This window comes from Schistocerca nitens, chromosome 4, assembly GCF_023898315.1.
Source record: "Schistocerca nitens isolate TAMUIC-IGC-003100 chromosome 4, iqSchNite1.1, whole genome shotgun sequence".
In the NCBI taxonomy this organism is placed as follows: domain Eukaryota; kingdom Metazoa; phylum Arthropoda; class Insecta; order Orthoptera; family Acrididae; genus Schistocerca; species Schistocerca nitens.
In genome coordinates, this window is record NC_064617.1 from 552,184,017 (window position 1) to 552,202,977 (window position 18,961).

General features: G+C 41.6%; 1 protein-coding gene across 1 annotated transcript in view; it reads left to right on the forward strand.

Annotated features, from left to right (window-relative positions):
- Positions 1–10,049: 10,049 nt before the first annotated feature.
- Positions 10,050–18,961, forward strand: part of LOC126253112 (juvenile hormone esterase-like) — a 75,742-nt gene continuing 66,830 nt past the window's right edge. Inside the window, exon 1 of the mRNA XM_049954224.1 lies at positions 10,050–10,183. Coding sequence (XP_049810181.1) covers positions 10,121–10,183 — 63 coding nt within the window. The 5' untranslated portion in view covers positions 10,050–10,120. The remainder of the gene's footprint in view (positions 10,184–18,961) is intronic.

Here is an 18,961-nt window from a genome sequence, read left to right on the forward strand (position 1 = left end):
GAAATTTCACCTGAGAACGACCACATTCAGATTTTTCCAAGTTCACTGTAATGCCAACTCTTGCAAAAATACGTAATAATGAATCCAAAATTTTGTTATGCTCAATCCAAGAACGTTTAACAATAAGAATATCGTCAACACATGAAGTAATATTGTCACGAACATAAACAGGTAAAATTTCGTTTAAGCTACGAATAAATGCTGCAGAAGATATAGTAAGTCCAAACGGTAATTTCCGAAATTGATAACAGTTACCAAAGGATAAAAAGGCAGCGTATTTTCTACAATCAGAGTGGAGTTCTATTTGCCAAAAACTTGCGCGCATATCAATCGTGGATAAAACTTTGATTCCATGGAAATGTTGACGAAGTTCATCTAGATTTGTGGACGGTCAGTTTCAGGAATGATGATATTATTTATCTGTCTGGAATCCAGAACCAAACGAATTGACCCATCCTTTTTAAGAACGCCATGTAATGGGCTGGTATAAGGACTGACTGCTGGCTCAATAATGCCTTGATCTAACATGCATTGAAGTTCACTCTTAACCTTGTCTCTATAAGCCAAAGGAATAGCGTACGGTTTTCCTCGAAATGTTGTGTGTTCTTTTACTTTAAATAAATATTGTAAGCCATGTATAGTTCCTGTGTGATGACTAAATACTGAAGCATGTGAAGTCAAAATTTGGTGCAATTCTTCTCTTGCAACGTCACCTGGCAGTTCACCTTTGTTAACCTTTTCATTAATTAATTGTTCACTATTAATTATATCATCCATCGCGTCTCTGTATCTATTGTCGTTGTCATGAATGAACACATTGTCGTCATAATGCTCAGCGAAAACATCAGAAGTAAGAAACCTTAAACATTTTGCGTCTGATTCAGATTCCGTTAAACACTCGAAAAATTTCAAACATCTCGGCATTCCTGCAACAGTCAAGTTCACACTTCCTCCCTTAAAGTTTAAAATTGCCTTATGTGTGTTAATAAACTCCATACCTAATGTAATTTGTGTACTGAGTAATGGAACAATAATAAAATTAGCAGAAAATTCATATCCTTGACAAGTGAAAGTTAAGTTGGTCTGTTGTTTGACTTCCACAATTTTTCCAGAAATAGGTCCTCGAATTGTAGTTTTAGAAACAGGTAACACAGGACAAGCAATAGTTCTTACACATATACGAAAAACTGATTCACTAATAAGTTTCAATGGGCTCCCAGAATCTAAAACAGCAGTGAACTTATTCTTACTGACACATACTTCAATAACAGGATGTAAAAATGCGTCTACATTATTTTCCTTTTCGTTTAGCAAAATGTCTCTCATGTCTTCCAGGCGTACGTTGTGTAAAGTCGTAGTGTCATTACTTTCTGAACCGTCTACATTGCTGCCAGAAGCCGAAGCTACAAGTCATTGTCGATTCTTTGCGTCACGTCTTTGATTATTCGCGTCATTTCGAGGATCAATTTCTACGATTTGCACTTGTCTCTCTGAATTTCTGTCACGTGGAGGATGCCAATTAGGTCCCTCCTGTCTGTTACATGTAAATTCTTGGTTGTGTTTGTTATTAAATTTCTATTTTCCTTGCTATCTGCATGACTACTTCTTGTGTAATTTCGACTGTCACTTCCGAAATTATTGTTATATCTACTACCCTGGTTATTTCTGTAGTAAGAATTCCTATTATTCTATGAATAATTTTTGTCTTGATGATACCGATTACCGTTTCTGTATGATTGATCATTCCGGTAGGAGTTTCCGTTATTGTAATTGTTTACGTAATTTCTGTTAGACCGTCTGTTATTGTCATAAGGCTGGTATCTATTGTCCTGTCTGTTTCGTCTGTCATTCTCAAAATTACCGCTATAACGTCCGTTCCGATCATTATCCCTTTTATCTGAAAATCTATTGTGATGACCGTCTTCAAAATATTCTGCTGGCGTGCGGAACTCAGACTGTTTAAAATTACGCTGCATAATAAGACTATATTTGACTCTGTCTTGCGTGTTTTCGGGCCAATATGCCGATAGAAATGCATGATAAAAATCATTTAAATTATTACAATCTCTAATAAGTGCGCGCATCCGCGTCGCCGGTTCGTTTTCTAAATATCCACACATAAATTCCAGTTTGTGACTTAGTGGCCAATTTGGTGGAAGTGCGTACATAAATTGATGTAACCATGAACATGGATGTATGTCATTCTTAGAATTGCGAAAGACCTTACATTTCCGAACAGTTAAAAAGTGTAAAGTCAAAGTTTTCGCCTCGTGGCGACAAAGACCTACCGCGTCTGTCCCAGTCCGAATGTCGATTATTGTCAAGTTCGCGCGCCTGGCGCTCTCTTGTTGCATCTCGTAAATGAAATAAATTATTTTCTTCAAAACCCGCTGCTATCTGTGATTCTAAATTTCTTCTAATATATTCTCCTGCGATTTCGCTTTCAATTTGTTTGACTTGCTTTCGTAACGCCTCAAATTCTCTTTTAACGCGTTCATTAAATTTTTCCTGATTTTCAACATGTTTGTTTATGTTCTGGTACTTTTCGGTTTCTGCAAATGGAAATGGAGCTGTATCATCTGAATCTCTGTCCCCATTTAAACTAAGACTTGTCAGTTTATGTGAAATCTCCTCAACTCTTTCCGATAAGTCACCAATTTGTTCTTTCTGTTTATTTACGTCTTCCGTAAGTGTCGCGACTCCGGTTTCAGTATTGACACATTTAGTAGTTAACTGTTCATATTGTTGTGTTAGGTTACTTATTCTTTCATTTGGTACGGATTCCTCGATTCTTTCAAATATTTCTTCCTTATCGTGTGCACGTTGTAAATTTAACTCTGAAAATTTTTGTACCATCACGCGATCTCTTTCTTCCTGTTCTCTAACCTGTTCCTTTTGTCTGAGTTCTATTGAAATTAATCTATTATTGTGAACATTCAAAACCGGTTGTACTTCTTCTCTAATTTCTTTCTTTAATTCATCTTTCATGTTTTTAAAACATGCCCCTATTCGTGAGTCTAACCCTGTTTCCATTGTTTCCATCTCAGTTTTAATTGTTCCTATCTGTCAGTCTAACCGTGTTGCCAATGTTCCCATCTCAGTTTCAAATTCAGACCTTAACTGTGATCGCAGTGAGTCTAACCGTGTTTCCATTGTTCCCATATCAGTTTCTAAGCGTGTTGCCGGAGTTCCCATCTGTGATCCCAAATTTAATGTAGCCCCCATCAAGTGCTCCATATTAACTGGTTCAAAATTCCTTTCGCCACTAACATTTCCCGTAAAACTAACTTCCTTCGTCATAGCCGTAAAGCTATCTGTGTTCGATACTATTTCAGAATCTTCTATCGTTAATCTCGTATTCTGAAAATTTTTTGATTCTGAAAACTATTTTCCTGGCTTATGATATTGTTTTCTACTTCATTATTCATCATACTGTTCCCCTATGTTGGCGAGTTCGCGTAATAATTTACAAAACATACAAAACTCGTCACTATACGAAAATTACACACAATATAACACTTTATCACCAACAATACCATTCACACGAAATGCTTCCCGACAAACACGCCTAACGAACAATTAAAACCTTCACAATTGCACAAAATTGTCAAACCCGTATGCGACTCATCAAAAATTAAATTCTGCAAAAACACCATTAGAAGAATAACAAGACAACTACAAATGTTCAGTTACCACATCTACACATGCAATATAGACTACAATTACTAAACTACAAATTACTACAACAATCCTACCGTCTGCTATTTTTACTATCAAAAGAATTCCAAGGGACGATCCGAAGCAGTGGTCGCCACGTGCATGGGGGCTTCATTATATAAATGAAAATATTTTTAGTAACTGTATGTCCGGTTACGAAGTCTCGTAACCGGTTGGCCTTGGGTAGTATTAGTACGCAATCTTACTGCATAGAATAACAATAAAGAATGAAAGGAAATTTCCGTTAACACAATTGATTAATTAAGTCCCCAGCAACTATAAAAGCTACGAAACAACAAAGCACAAGTGTAACTGTTCTGTGTGTGGAAGTGTGATTCAACGTACACATCTGGCACGGTTCTTCCTCAATACGACAAGATATTTTAAACACCATTACAATGACGTAATAAAAAAACCAGAAATACTATAATTGCACATAGAAACCAGAATTACAGACTAATACATGAACACAAACCAGATGCTTTGTTGACTGAACCTGTGAACAAGAGGCATTGTTATTTAGGAAATTAGAAATAGAAAAATTTTTTGTTACCTTCATATATATTGACGACAAATACACTGTGATCATTACAACATCCCCAATCGAACAGCATCTGCTGTCTCGCCCAACAGAACAATTGCACATGACATATCCTCAACTAGTACTGCTATCGACATCTCAACAACCACTACCCACGGCAACCTCTGAACTACTACTGCCCACGGAAACTTCTGAACTACAACTGCCCCAGTGGGGGCGGCGGAATAGTACTCTTTGGCGCAATCTCTGGCGCTGTGAGACAGTGTAGCCACCTTTGAACGTATGCTTCATCCTACCACCCAAAAATATCAAAATTAGCAGCTCTACGACAAATGTTACACAGACTACATAATATCCCACTCAGCAGTGAAAAGAATTACAAACAATACATCTCATAGCCAGAAACGTACAGTGCCCATTTAATACAAAAACTCAACCAAAAAATCAAAACACTACTAAATAAAAATGAAAACAAACATAGAAAACAAGCACCAAAGATCACCACAGACCCTACAGCACACAAAGAGGCACAAAACAATAACACTCCTGACATCACAAACAAGAAAAAAGGTACGGTTTAGCATAGAAACAAAAATCAACACACAGGACAGTAAATATATTAAAGACACAGGGATTACACATTGCTTATGGAACATGAAACATACGCCAGTGATAACTACAAACAACAACAGACAAGCCAGATAAATACCAAGGAGCAGGTATATACTGGTTAGAATAAAAATAATGTGAATCAGTATATCTGGGGTGACAGCCATGAATTTCAAAACAAGGTATGAAGAACATATGAAAGCTGGAAGCATGAGAAGAGCCATTCCACCTTTGCCAAACAACTTCTAAAACACACCATGACTCATCAAAAATGGAACAAGACACGAAAATTATTAGAGTGAACTGTGACAGCAAAAACTCCTGCCACTACGCGAAAACTTTCACATAAAAAGAGTCCTTGCAATGAAAAAGAAAATAATTAATGAGCAAATCAAAGTACGTAATAATTCCCTGATCATGTTAGCCACAGAAACAATAACGAACAGAACTCTGAGAAATAAGCAGAGTATATAGTTAGTGAATGAATCTTCCTCGCCCTGTTCTCCCACTCTCTCTCTCTCTCTCTCTCTCTCTCACACACACACACACACACACACACACACACACACACACATATATATATATATATATATATATATATATATATATATATATATATATATATATATATATATATATACACACAAATGGAAATATCGAACCACACATCCAACACAAACAAAAGACAGAAGGTAAACACAGTCACAGTTAGCAACACTACACTCTGTAAACAGGTCCAAACACTTGGACTAATGTGTAATAACAACAATGGAAATCATATGTAACACCAAACGAAAATTTAACGTCACGATATTGATGCTAAAAAAGTTGTTACCAATCGGAAAAACAAGAGAAAAACATAACAAAATGTAACATAGTAACGTATTGTTTTACTACATAACACATTATTATATGTATATACAGATATATGTATTAACGGCCACTACAGACGCTTCACAAATAAATGAAGCGACACGCATAAGGGAGATAACAAACTGACTTTCTTATAGTTCCATAGACAGAACACACATCCATGAATTTTGAAGCAACTCAGGACAACAGGAAATAAAAAAATTACGAATGTGTCTGCTTCAAGAAAAATTATTTATTGAAAGTCTGTCTTAGGCGGTAACGTTAGAAGGGAACTGAGGCCCATTATGTCTCATTTAATTCACAACTGCTTTTGTAAAAAGTCAAGAATGGTAATAATAGTGTTAACTGCTAATTACTTCAAAATTGAAAAAGAAGATCGGCCCACAGTTAACACGGAGGCATCCTTTTGGTATTTTAGACGATCGTGAAAAGAAATGAAAATTTCTTTCAGAATAATTGCACTCAGAATTGTGATCGGACTTTGTGACAAACACAGGTCAGATTGTTCTATTGAATGTAATAAGCAAATAGCAGTTACATACTAACTGGAGTTTAAAATGATCATGAACGAAACGAAATGTTACCGTATTTAACCATTTCACGTTCACTGGACGAAACTAACTTTTGTTTCGATTTGTAATGAAAAGATTCTTTTGGAAGTATCCTCGTCACTGGAGATCAGTTTCATTAGAATTATCTGACATTTGTTCTGCAAACACTCAAAGATCCCGAGGTTGTTAGCCATGTGGCATCACTCTGTACCAGGCCGCAGCAGTCGTAAAAATGTTATGCAGGCTAAACACTTGCATAATTTTGCAACTGGTCACTACAACAAATCTGGCGTAGTGTTCCGCAGTGCAGTGGTCTACTGTGGCCTGGGTGAGGTTTGCTGCTTGCTGCAGCATAAAGCAAATTTTCGCAGCAGCTGTCTGGGGGGAACTGAGCTCTGTCACATCAAACCCATCCAAGGCAAGTATCTGTACCCCCAGTTCAGCCAGTAGTTTCATTCCGTTGGTGCCGTGCAATCGACCGGCGCTGTCTCCACATCGGCCATCAATCGCGTGTGCTGACCAGCAGCTACAGCATCATCCTGTAATACGTCAACTAGGAGAATCAGGTTGTCTACGAGCCCTTTGCTGGTTTTGATGATTTCGGGCCACGTTGATGTCTCTCATTGGGTGACATCGGCCGACACTCCAGCCAGGCTTCTGAAACCATGGATTAGATGCGGAATGTCTGAATGTCGCTGCCAGCCATAGAAACCGAACACAGTGCTCCAGATGTTTCAGTCTGATGAATGGTTTGAATCATCACCCTTCACCACTCACGTATTCCTTGGGTATGATGTAAGGTCTTTCGGATATGTATATGAACAAAATCTTCTCCGGTTTTCAGCTGCGTCAAGTTGTTATACATCTGTGAGATTTTGGCGGAATGCTCTTCGGATATTTTCGAGTGGGAACTGAGACTGGGTCGGGCACACAGTTTTAATCGTCCAGGAAGTTTCATATCAGCGCACACTCCGCTGCAGAGTGAAAATCTCATTCTGGAAACATCTCCCAGGCTGTGGCTAAGCCATGTCTCCGCAATATCCTTTCTTTCAGAAGTGTTAGTTCTGCAAGTTTCGCAGGAGAGCTTGTGTAAAGTTTGGAAAGTAGGAGACGAGATACTGGCAGAAGTAAAGCTGTGAGGACCGGGCGTGAGTCGTGCTTCGGTAGCACAGATGGTAGAGCACTTGCCCGCGAAAGGCAAAGGTCCCGAATTCGAGTCTCGGTCGGGCACACAGTTTTAATCTGCCAGGAAGTTTCAGACTCCTGTTTCTTCCTCTATCACATCAGATAAATCTTAATGTTAACACCCTTGCTTTCAATTTCACAGGAGGTTATTCTGACTTTCCTATCTACTGAGTCAGTCCATCCAACAATAATTTATTTTTCGATTTCTTCGCATTTTTCATCCAGTCATTTCATCTTAGCTCCCCTGCAGTTTCTATTTATTTCATTCCTTAGGAACTTGTATTTCTGTATTCCTGAATATCCCTGAACGATTTTGTACTTCCTGCTTCCATCGATCAACTGTGTTTCTCCTCCTATCCATGGTTTCTTCGAATTACCTTCTTGTACCTATGTGTTTCTTTCCCATGTCTGTGATTGCCCTTCTTAGAGATGTCCATTACTCTTCAACTGTACGGCCTACTGAGCTATTCCTTTTTGCTATATCTAAAGCGTTGGAGAACTTCAGGCGCATCACGTCTTTCCTTACTACTTCCGTATTCCACTTCATTCCGTATTGATTCTTCCGAACTAATCTCTTGAATTTCGGGCTACTCTTCATAGCTACTATATTGTGATCTAAGTCTATATCTGCTCCTGTGTATGCTTTAATATCCAGTGTCTTATTTCGGAATCTCTGTGTGACCATGATGTAATCTAACTGAAATCTTCCCGTACCTGTCGGCCTTTTTTGAGTATACCTGCTGCTCTTGTGATTCTTGAACAGAGCATTCCCTATTACAGGCTGAAATATATACAGACCTCCTCCATTAGTCTTTCTCCTCTCGCATTCCTTGTGCCAAGCCTATACTCTCCTGTAACCTTTTGCTCCACAGATTCCCCTACAGCTGCATTTCTGTCCCCTGTGACTATTAGGTTTTGATCTCCCTTTTCGTATTGTAATAGCCTTTCAATATCCTCAAAATCTTTATCTCTTCATCTCCATAGCTTATTTAATAACGGATTCCACACTTCGCTGATAACACTGACGTTAGGGAATGAAATTGATATCCACGTTCTGTTACTTGATCAACAGCGGTTTTCTCTGGATATCAATGTAGGAGGCAGCACTCACCTTCAGTGCAGCTTTGTCCTGCCAGTCACACTTTCTATCCGTCATAATTCTGTCCGCAGCCACGTGGTATTTTGTTAATACTGGCACGTTGGGGTCTACATTATCTCTCACAGGCCACATGAGCTGCCCTATTCTTACTGAAGGCCTGAAGATTAACGTGTTGTAATACTCCTTCCGAAGTCGATTAGCTTCGGTCACAGAGAACCATACAGTGGATAGTTCAAAGTTTTTACAATCCGCCACCGAAGCAATGTGCTTGGGGATAACCTATGAATACTCCCACTATGCTCTAAACAAAACTATGCAAATACAGTTAGATAGTTGTATTACCACAAACAGAAGAATATCCTACAGAACGTCGTACACTCGAAAAAAAGTCACGTACTTTGCTTGTTTATTCCGGTATTACACACTGCTTGATAAAATAAATGAAATACCCAGCAGTGGACGAGGAATCGAAATTAAATATCACTGGCTGAGAGAGCGTGTGATTTAATGCAGTGATTACAGAATCGACTGAAACTTACGAGGATTCATGCGCTGATTAAACCTATCCTGAGGAAAGCTGGTCTGCAACTGTTGTATCTGGGCCTTGATATCGTAGAAACTCTTACCGGGATGGAATCGACGTCCAAACTGGCCCCACACATGTTGCGTTGGATACAGATCTGGGGATCTTGCTGGCTACCTCAGCATCACACAGACAGTTCATGGAGAGAGGTAACACGTGAGGATGAGTACTGTGCTACTGAATAATGAGGACGCAGGATGTCCGTAACGTAACGCTGAGCCATCAGATTTAATCACTGGTGCGGAAGATTTTTCTGGAATTGAAAACTTTCCACGTGAACAGAAACCACCTACGAAATGGTTTCAGTAAGAATGGCTGCAACTAACAAAGACATATCCCAAAGTACGTAAGCATACTTCATATAATCAATGAAAGAAATCGAAAAGTGGCAAATGAAGGGAGTTATTACAAAGGGCAAGTAAAACTACTGTGACACTCTCCTAAGTACTCTATAAAGTTCTGACATCATTTCTGTTCATCCGAACAAAAAGTACCGGACTCAAATTACTTTACAAGACAGATACAGTGAATTACTTGAATATGTCTCGTATTATTGTGCCTTTCATTATCACGGTCAGTGAGGCATTCTATCCTTAGCATGTAGTTAAGTACGTCGAAAAAATTCGTCTTTCATTTAATGATACATTGGTTCACGCGGAAAAAGTTCTCCTCGGTGCTGACAGAAGATGAGGCGAACAGTCTGAGCGAAACGACTATGACGTGCAGAAACATCTGTCTCGAGAAAACACAATTGCGTTCCAGCAACAGCTGAACGTCTACGCAGCACAATAGCCATTCAGACGGTGACGCCGGCTGGTATCAAAATATCTCATCAACGTGAATAGAGGGGCACGAACGGCGGAAACACACACACCCACACGCACACAAAATGTGTTCTACTTGAAACATATACGCGGATGTTCATTTCTGGAGAGCAGAGGAGGTGTTGAAGAGTTTGCAACATGAGGCCTGTGCTGTTAATTTTAATAACCAGTCTGTTGCTCTGTGCAGCGACCTTCATCAAGGTTGGTTTTCTCACGTCTATTCCACGCTCGCATTTACGTTTATGAATAGTTGTAAGAGTTATAACATCCCTGTATCCTAAACATTTGGGTCCATCCTAAAGACAATTCTTGTGATTACCAACGTAGGCTAGCAATGCTACACAGTTAATGGCATGTGTGAATCTGTAGCAAGTACACTTACATTTAGCCAAACAATGTCTACTTTACGCAGTCACATTATGTCTTTCTTGCAGTGGGCTTAGTAGTTAGGTATGTGACTGGAGATAAGTTTTATTTTGGAGCCCTTGAATCACATTAGGTCCAAGATAACTTGAAGTATTTACCTTCAGTATCGAAAGATTACATCCTCGTCGAAAGTCGAAAGGGAGAATGTTTATAGCCACACCATCACGTTTGAGATATTTGATGGAGGAGTTTATTTGTAGTGTAAATTGACTTTGTGAAGTTACCGACTCCGACACACAAAAATATCCGCTTGAAGCTGTTGGCAGTGTTTGCTTACTGGCATCATGGTGCAGAATCCAGCTAGTGAAGGAAAGTGAAAGCTCTCTGCTGTGCTTCACGTGCTGTTGGTTTTCTGGTTTTCCCTTATTAGCAATTACTAAAACTGAAACACTTGCCGTTAGCAGTGAATGACAGTAGCGTTCCATGTTCATGACCCAGTAACAGGAACGTGAACAATGCCATACTGCGAGGGTCATATAAACTGATGACGCAAAGTCAGGAGATGAGTTGTCCAGCTTAAATATTTGCCATATGCGACGTCGGAATGCTGCGGCCAGATACGGCTTATAGTGGTAGTGAGACATTATATGTGAGCAGTGTGTTACGGAGAGATGGAAAGAGAATACGACAACAAATCCCAATTAAAAGGTATCGTAACCGGAGTAAAACGCGTAGGTCATAGCATATCGGAGTTACGCACAGAAACGGATTTCAGAGGATAGCATTGTCTAGGGTGAATCTTCAGTATCGTAGCGACAATGTTTTCACACGCCGCTCGCAACTATTTGACGAACCGACGCCAGACCGTCTCTGCAGTGCCATAAGGGGGCGATCGATAGTCTATTGCGAGTCAGATCGAAGCCGATTTGAATGTGAGACGACAGGAACCCGTGTAGTAGCACTACATGGACACAAATGCACTGCACAGGCTTCAACAGCCGATGATCGTAGGTATTGCCCTCCCACGGATTCTGACCACAGATTTTGACAAAACACAGAAAATTTTCCTTTATAGAAGACACACAGTTAATATTACAGCGTAATGGCTCATATAATTAATGGAAGGAACCGTTGGCCTACGAGAGCAATTAGTATCACACTTCAGGTAATAACTTTTAATTTGCCCAGGAGTACCATGGAAACTAGATAGTAATTAGCATGTTAACATGACATGATTTACAAATTCTCGGGATCTGCATATATTAGCTAAATCACAGTAGATCTAGCCTTTTAAATGGCACTAATTTTTCATTTATGGGCCCAATAATTTACATGGTATTACATCGTAAAAAAAAGGAAGATAGTTTTACTGAATGAAATGTTATACCCAAAAAGATCACTCGGTATCGAGATTAGTGTTTGTCCCATCTGGCTCCACTTCTTTCGATCGTGGGCTATACGACGACGGAGATTTACAGCCTTCAGATCGTAGAGCAAAGTGTCGGCCCATCGCTGTTTTGACCGTTCATTGAGTCTGTTTTCTATGGCTTCCGCTGTGTATGCTGCCTTTGCTATTCTAACTGCATCACTCTGCCTGCATCACATGTCCCAAACATCACAGGTGGCTTTTTCGCAGTTTCTTCTGGATAGGTGCCCTCCAAAACGTTTCCTGATAGTGTCGTTTGAAACGTGGTACAATCAAGTGATTCCACCTGTCCACCTACGCATTTTATTCTCCATGACGTCCCCCCCCCCCCCCCCTTCGTATCTATCGTAGCTGGCGCACACTCAGTGCCGTAGAGAGGAAGAAGACGGATGATTGTGGGGTAAATCATTGACTTCCGGTAGTCCTTAATTCGAAGATCGTGTGTGACTTCTGCTGTTGTTCACTACCTCATCCAGACTGTCTGCGTCCTTGACCTCACCTGTAAGTTGGCCACCGCTGGTGATTGTAGAGCCGACGTACTTAAACAGTTACTGATGTTGCTGAGCAACAGTCACACACACTATTTTAAAGGAACACACCACCATTTGACTGTTTCATTGTTTATTGAAATACAACCCAGGTTTCGGTCTTTTATGCCATTATCAAGCATTTGATATTATGCCTTTAACATATGTTGTAGGACACTTTATGATTTTCTTCTGCGTCAGTACTGATGGTAACAACTTGTCGTTGTCATGTACTTGGTTTTCATTGAGCCGCAGACCATATTGTACAAGTCGGTCGTTCCATTCTTGTGCTTTTCACTGTAGGTCAAACTTGTTCCACGCAGGTAACATGACATCCCCAGCATAGAGAAGTGGGCATGGTAGTGGGAATGATGTTGCAGTGTCCACCACAAAAATGAACATCAATGGTGATGAGGCCGACCCTTGGTGGTCTCCTATTATCATGCGAATGCTTCCGCAGCTACTTGGATATAGCTTGATTCAACATACAGAGGCCGTACCCAGTTAACAAGGTACTCTGGAAAGCTCTCTTCTCTAAGCGGTAACCACGTAAGGTCATGCGGTACCCGCTCGAAGCTCTTCCCAAGTTCTAGAAAAGCGAGATACAATAGCTGGTTCTTTTCGCATTATTTTTCCATCAGCAGCCATGCAACACGGACTGCGTCAATTGTGCTAATGTTTTTTTCACTAATCTGGAGTGGTTTCTCGTGACTTGAGCTGTCTCGAGAATGCGTTCAAATATCTTCCTCACGTGGCTCAGTAGTCTGGTCGGGCGGTAACTATAACACAGAGCAGGGCGTTCTTTTATTTTTAAGATTGCTAGAATGATGTTCACTGCCAATCTGTTGGACTCTGCCTTCTCCAATGATCTAGCTGAAAGGATCTGTTAGCCAACATGCGGCATTCATTTCTCCGAATAAGACAAATGTTATCAAATAAAAGTACAACAACCATGATTACAGCGTACGTGGCAATGTAGCGCCAAAGGTGGTCATCAACAGAATGTAGAGAAAAACTGGAATAAAGTCGCTCTCAGACGTACTACACTCACACTAATAATGAAAATACTATGCTCAAGAGGAACACACTATTAATTTGAATTAATCGTGGAGAACTTCAGGGATGTTATAAGATTTCGGCTGGACAGGATCCATGTTCAGAACATTATCACGAAGTGTTCGTGCAATACTGAAGATTGAATGTTAGTTATAAGAAAGACATTGATTATTACTTGCAATTTTGAAACAACGTTTTAATTCACTGATGTGACGAAAGTCGTGCGACACCTCTTAATATCGTGTCGCACCTTCCTTTGCCTAATGTAGTGTATTAACTCGACGTGGCACGGGATCGCCAAGTCGTTGGATCGTGTCAACCCCTTCATCATCAACTACAGCGTGAAGATGCTGCACTGAAGCGCCGAAACTGGTAGCCACAAAATAAGTAAAATCATAAGGTTGGTTGAGGGCGTTTCATTTTCTCACAAGTCGTTGAAAGTCTTCTGCTGCAGAAATAGAGCCATGCTGTCTCCTGAGCCACCCATAATAGAGAAAATGTTGTCCGTACAGGATTTTTCCACGTACTGACCTCTCTATTATGACCTATGCATCTTCGATGGGATTCATGTCGGGGGAGCTGGAATGCCAAATCGTTCTCTCGAATTGTCCAGAACGTTCTTCAAACCAATCGCGAACAATTGTGGCCCAGTGACAAGGCGCATTGCTATACATAAAAATTCCATTGTTGTTTGAGATCATGAAGTCCATGGGTCGGCCGCTTTGACCGAGCGGTTCTACGCGCTTCAGTCCGAAAGCACGAGGCTGCTACGGTCGCAGGTTCGAATCCTGCCTCGGGCCTGGATGTGTGTGATGTCCTTAGGTTAGTTAGGTTTACGTAGTTCTAAGTCTAGGGAACTGATGACCTCACATGTTAAGTCTCATAGTGCTTAGAGCCGTTTGAACCATTGTGAAGTCCATGAATGGCTGAAAATTGTTTACAAGTACCTGAACATAACCTTTTCCAGTCAATGATCAACTGGATCAGGGGATCCAGTGTATTACATGTAAACACAGCGTACACTATTGCGGAGCCATCACCATTGCCTTGTTGATAACTTGGGACCAATGCTTAGTGGGGGTCCGCCAATACCCTCGAACCCTACCATCAGCGCTTACCTACTGAAATCGGGACTCATCTGACCAGGCCACGGATTCCCAGCAATCTCGGGTCCAACCGATATGGTCACGAGCCGAGGAGATTCGCTGCAGGCAATCTCGTGCTGAGAGGCACTCGCATCGGTCGTCAGCTGTCATAGCCCATTAACGTAAAATGTCCCCGCACTGCCCTATCAGTACGTTCATCATACGTTCCATATTCATTTCTGCGATTATTTCAGAGGTATTGCTTGTCTGTTAGCACTGACAACTCTACGCAAACTCCAGTGTTTTCGGTCATTAAGTGAATGTCGTCGGCCACTGCGTTGCCCGTGGTGAGAGATAATGCCTGAAATTTGGTATTGTCGGCGATTTATCAACACTGTGGACTCGGAATATTGTATTACCTAACGATATCTGATATGGAAAGGCCCTTGCAACTTGCTACAACGACCTTCAAAGTCCATTATTTCCCGTCATGTAGCCAGAATTACGTGGAAAACCTTTTCACATGAATCACTTGGGTACAAATAAGAGCTCCGATAATGCAATGCCCTGTTATACCTTGTGTACGCAATACTGCCGGCATCTATGTTCATATCTGTATCCCATGACTTTCATCACCTCAGTGTAAATTCGAAGCATGAATATTCTGTCCAAAAAATTAAATGTGATTGGGACAGTTGCTGTAATCTTTGCACTTTTATGAAATAAAATATTACCGCTTGATAGCATTCAGATCCCAGTTGAAATATTCCGAGTGCTGTAACTCTATTGGATCTTCCTGTCACGCAGTCTACAAAGAGCTCAACCCGTTACTGGTCAGGCTTGTTCCACCGTCACATGAGAGCGCTCCTCACGGTATCCAATGTGTGAGGAAAGTTCGTATGTCGACGCACTGCTGGTGTCCGTTGATCCTCCCACATCGGCTCTGATGCGAGCATGTACTGCTGGCGTTCCACTCGGTTTATTCCTGCCTCCAGTAGGATGGTCTTTACAATTTTGCCAGTTCGGACGCCAAGTGCAAGCCTTATTTCAGTCGACGAGACATTGGACGAAACGTTGATGAGGGCAACACAAAAGTCAATCCACGAGCGGAGAAAATTTCCAACCTGGTCGGGAATCGAACCAAAGTCCGCTGCTCGGGAGGCAAGCACGTTACCACTCAGCCAAGCAGGCGGACACTGAAATAAATATATCATCTGATAGATTAATGAAGATGTAGCACGTTGTTAACTCAACGTAAGTTCTTATATTAAGAGTCATTTACAACTACAGCCCCCGATGCGTACATTAGAATATCTGGAAGCAGGAGAGCAAGTACGAACAGCCAGGCTTCTCCTAGCAGCTCCTTAAAAAAACGTGAAGGGTTCGCAAGTACAGTGCCGGAAATAAATTGTACTCCTGGAAGGACGACGTCAATTTGGATCCTATGATAGCATATGTCACCTGTGGGATAGTAGATGTGCTGATAATAGTTTCAGCTTCGTCCTCCAACAGATAGCGTAGTGGCATAGCTACCAGAGAGTCATCTGTCTACCCTTGAATAGGGAATGCTCACAGCCTGAGGGCTCGGTGTAGCGCAGACGTGTGAAGTAAACAGGCAACATGCAGCAGAGACGTACTCGTGCTTCCTACAGCCGACTGAGTGGGTTTAAAAGAACTGTGGCCTTCTGAGTGGCGGGGTGGTACTTTCAGAGAATTGCTTCACAAGAGGGACGTGCTGCGTTAGTTATGCAACGGTGCTGGTATCAGCGGTCACATTGAATTTCTCACACTCGTAGACGAGGTTCCGGACTTCCAGACAGCACAAACGACTGCAAGGACGATTTTATTGTAAGGGCAGGAGTGGCAGATCGTATAGCTGCCACAGGACAGATAAGAGAGATTGGGAGCCCAGACGTAACAACGTAAATTGTTGGGAACCATTTATTAGTAATGAGACTACGAACACACACATCCCTAGTACCTCTTGCACTCATGCCAGGGCGTCGACGTGCACGGTACGACTGGTGCCATCAGAGGATCACTTGAAAGATGGAATGACGCGCTGTGGTCTTCAACGCTGTGGTCGTATGCACGGATGAACGTAGATCTGTTAAGCGCTGTCTCGTAGAGCGCACTTGTCGAGGCACACTGCCCCCACCTCAGACCTTATGGTCTGGTGCGCGATAAGCTACAACTCTCGTTCACTTTTGATGTTTTTGGAAGGGACACTAATTAGCACTCGGTACGCGGAATGTTGTTAGATACCTTGTTTTGTCATTCTTCCAGCAGGAAGGTGACGTGTTGTTGCAGCAGGATAATGCTCGCCCACACACTGCCCGCGAAACTAAACGTGATCTGCAGGACGAGCAACAGCTACGTTGTCCAGCACAATCTTCTGACTTTTTTCCAGTCGAGCATGGGTTGGATATGCTGGGAAGAGAAGTGACTCGTGCGACTTGTCTATCAATAACTCTTACAGGATTACTTGAACAGATCGAGCAGGTGTCGCATAACGTATCCCATACAGTATTCACCGTCTGTTCGTTCGAGTGAATGCCAGAGTCCCAGGACTGCCACCCTTGGAGTCTACACCACGTACATGTATGGATGTTGCAGCATGGGCCAATGCCTGTCACCTCAGAACCGCTTGTGCTGTTAACCTGTAAACGTAATCATTTTGTGGCAACAATAAATCTTGAACGAACTGGAGACCTCTAAAAGGATGTGCTAATTTTTTTCCGGAAGTGTATGAACATCGATTCTCTGGTTGCAAGTCTTTACACAAAATTTTATACAAAAATATCTCCTTTGGACAGGTGTGTTACATATTGAGGTTTAGGAAAATTTAGTCTTTTGCAGCTGAATGTGTTACTTGTTTCTCGTCAACAGGATTCCCCTATTCATCCAAAGGATCATAAGTGTTCTATAACATAAATAAAATAATTATACACGTCATTGCAGCTATTTTAAATTATCTCGCTACTTCCATCTCTATGGTTCTGATTTATCACTTACTTTTTCTATCCCTTCTATGTATGCGTGTGTTCTTCCGTAGGTACTAGTTGCACACAGTGCAGGTTTCCAATTGCCTACTGCATACTGAACGTGGACTTGCTCAGATATTGTAAGGCTGACTGAAGTATCAAGGGAACACTTATGATCCTGGAGTGACCCACAACTCCTCCGTCCCCCTCCCACAGCTCCGTTCCTTATACCGTGTACGGAAAAACGACGCTATCCAAAACAGTCCCCTAGGCAACTATGGCGCGCTACGGGCCACAGATGACTGGCGTCAACGTCAACTGCGAGGATGTGTACGGACGTATAGCTGTGTAACTGTTGCCCAGCGATCCGCCAAGATCAACGAAGGGCCACCGACAGTGTTCCCTCAAAGACCGTTCAGCGAACGTTCGGCGACGAAGGCTGGAGTTTGCACGCCAGTGCCGAACTGGCGTCCACAGAATGGCGACACGTGGCTTTTTCGGATGACTCACGTTTTGTGCTCTGTCGGACGGATGGCCATAGATGTGAATGGTGTGAACCTCTGAAAGCAAACACGCTGCAAAAATTCTCGCAAGGGTCCAGGGTGGTGGAGGGAGCGTTATGGTCTGGGGAATATTTTCGTGGCATTTCCTGAGTGATCCTGTCATTGTGAAAGGCACAGGTATCAACACAATTATGCATCGATCCTTAAGGGTCCACCCTTATATACAGTTTATTTTTCTTCGGCACAAAGACATCTACCATCAAGACAATGCAAGTCACACAGCTATCATTGTATGTACAAGATTCGAAGGGCACGAGGATGAGTGTACTGTACTGCCCTGGTCAGCAAACTCCTCGGATTTAAAAGCAATCGAGAATCTGTGGAACCACCTAGAACGGGCTGTTCGCGCCATGGCTCCCCATCCGACAAACCTAACGGATCTGACCACGTCATTGGGGCTGGCATGGCTCCCTATGCCTGTCGGTACCTTCCACCACCTCACCGACTCTTACTGCGCATAAATTATTCGCATTAATATTACTGGGCAGGGTATATTAAGTTACGTGTCGTGGTCTTCCACCGAACTTACGTAACAATATGACCAAACGCTTGTGAGAAGTAGCTAGTCCCGAGTCATTTACAGATGCCGTACTTGCACGGCATCTGTTCAAAAATTTCCTGTTTCTGCCATATTTGTTCTCTGATACAAAAGTTAATTAATGAAGGCCATAATATATAATCTAAATTAATTCGAAAGCAATATTCTCTTTCAGAAGACACTACTAGACTTCTGAAAGTAAAAAATAAAAATTACTATCCTCATCCTATTTCATTTCATTAAGTGTGTCCCTGCCACATATATGCTCACATTAATTTCTGCACATGTTTAACCGGTACCATGTAGTTGCTTTTTAGTTTATTCAAATCAGAATTTGGTAGTTTTACGTCTCAGCTTGTAGATTATGTTATTTAATTCTCTAATCGACAAGGTCCCATAATTCTGACGGTCATATAAGCTCAGTGCACCGTTAC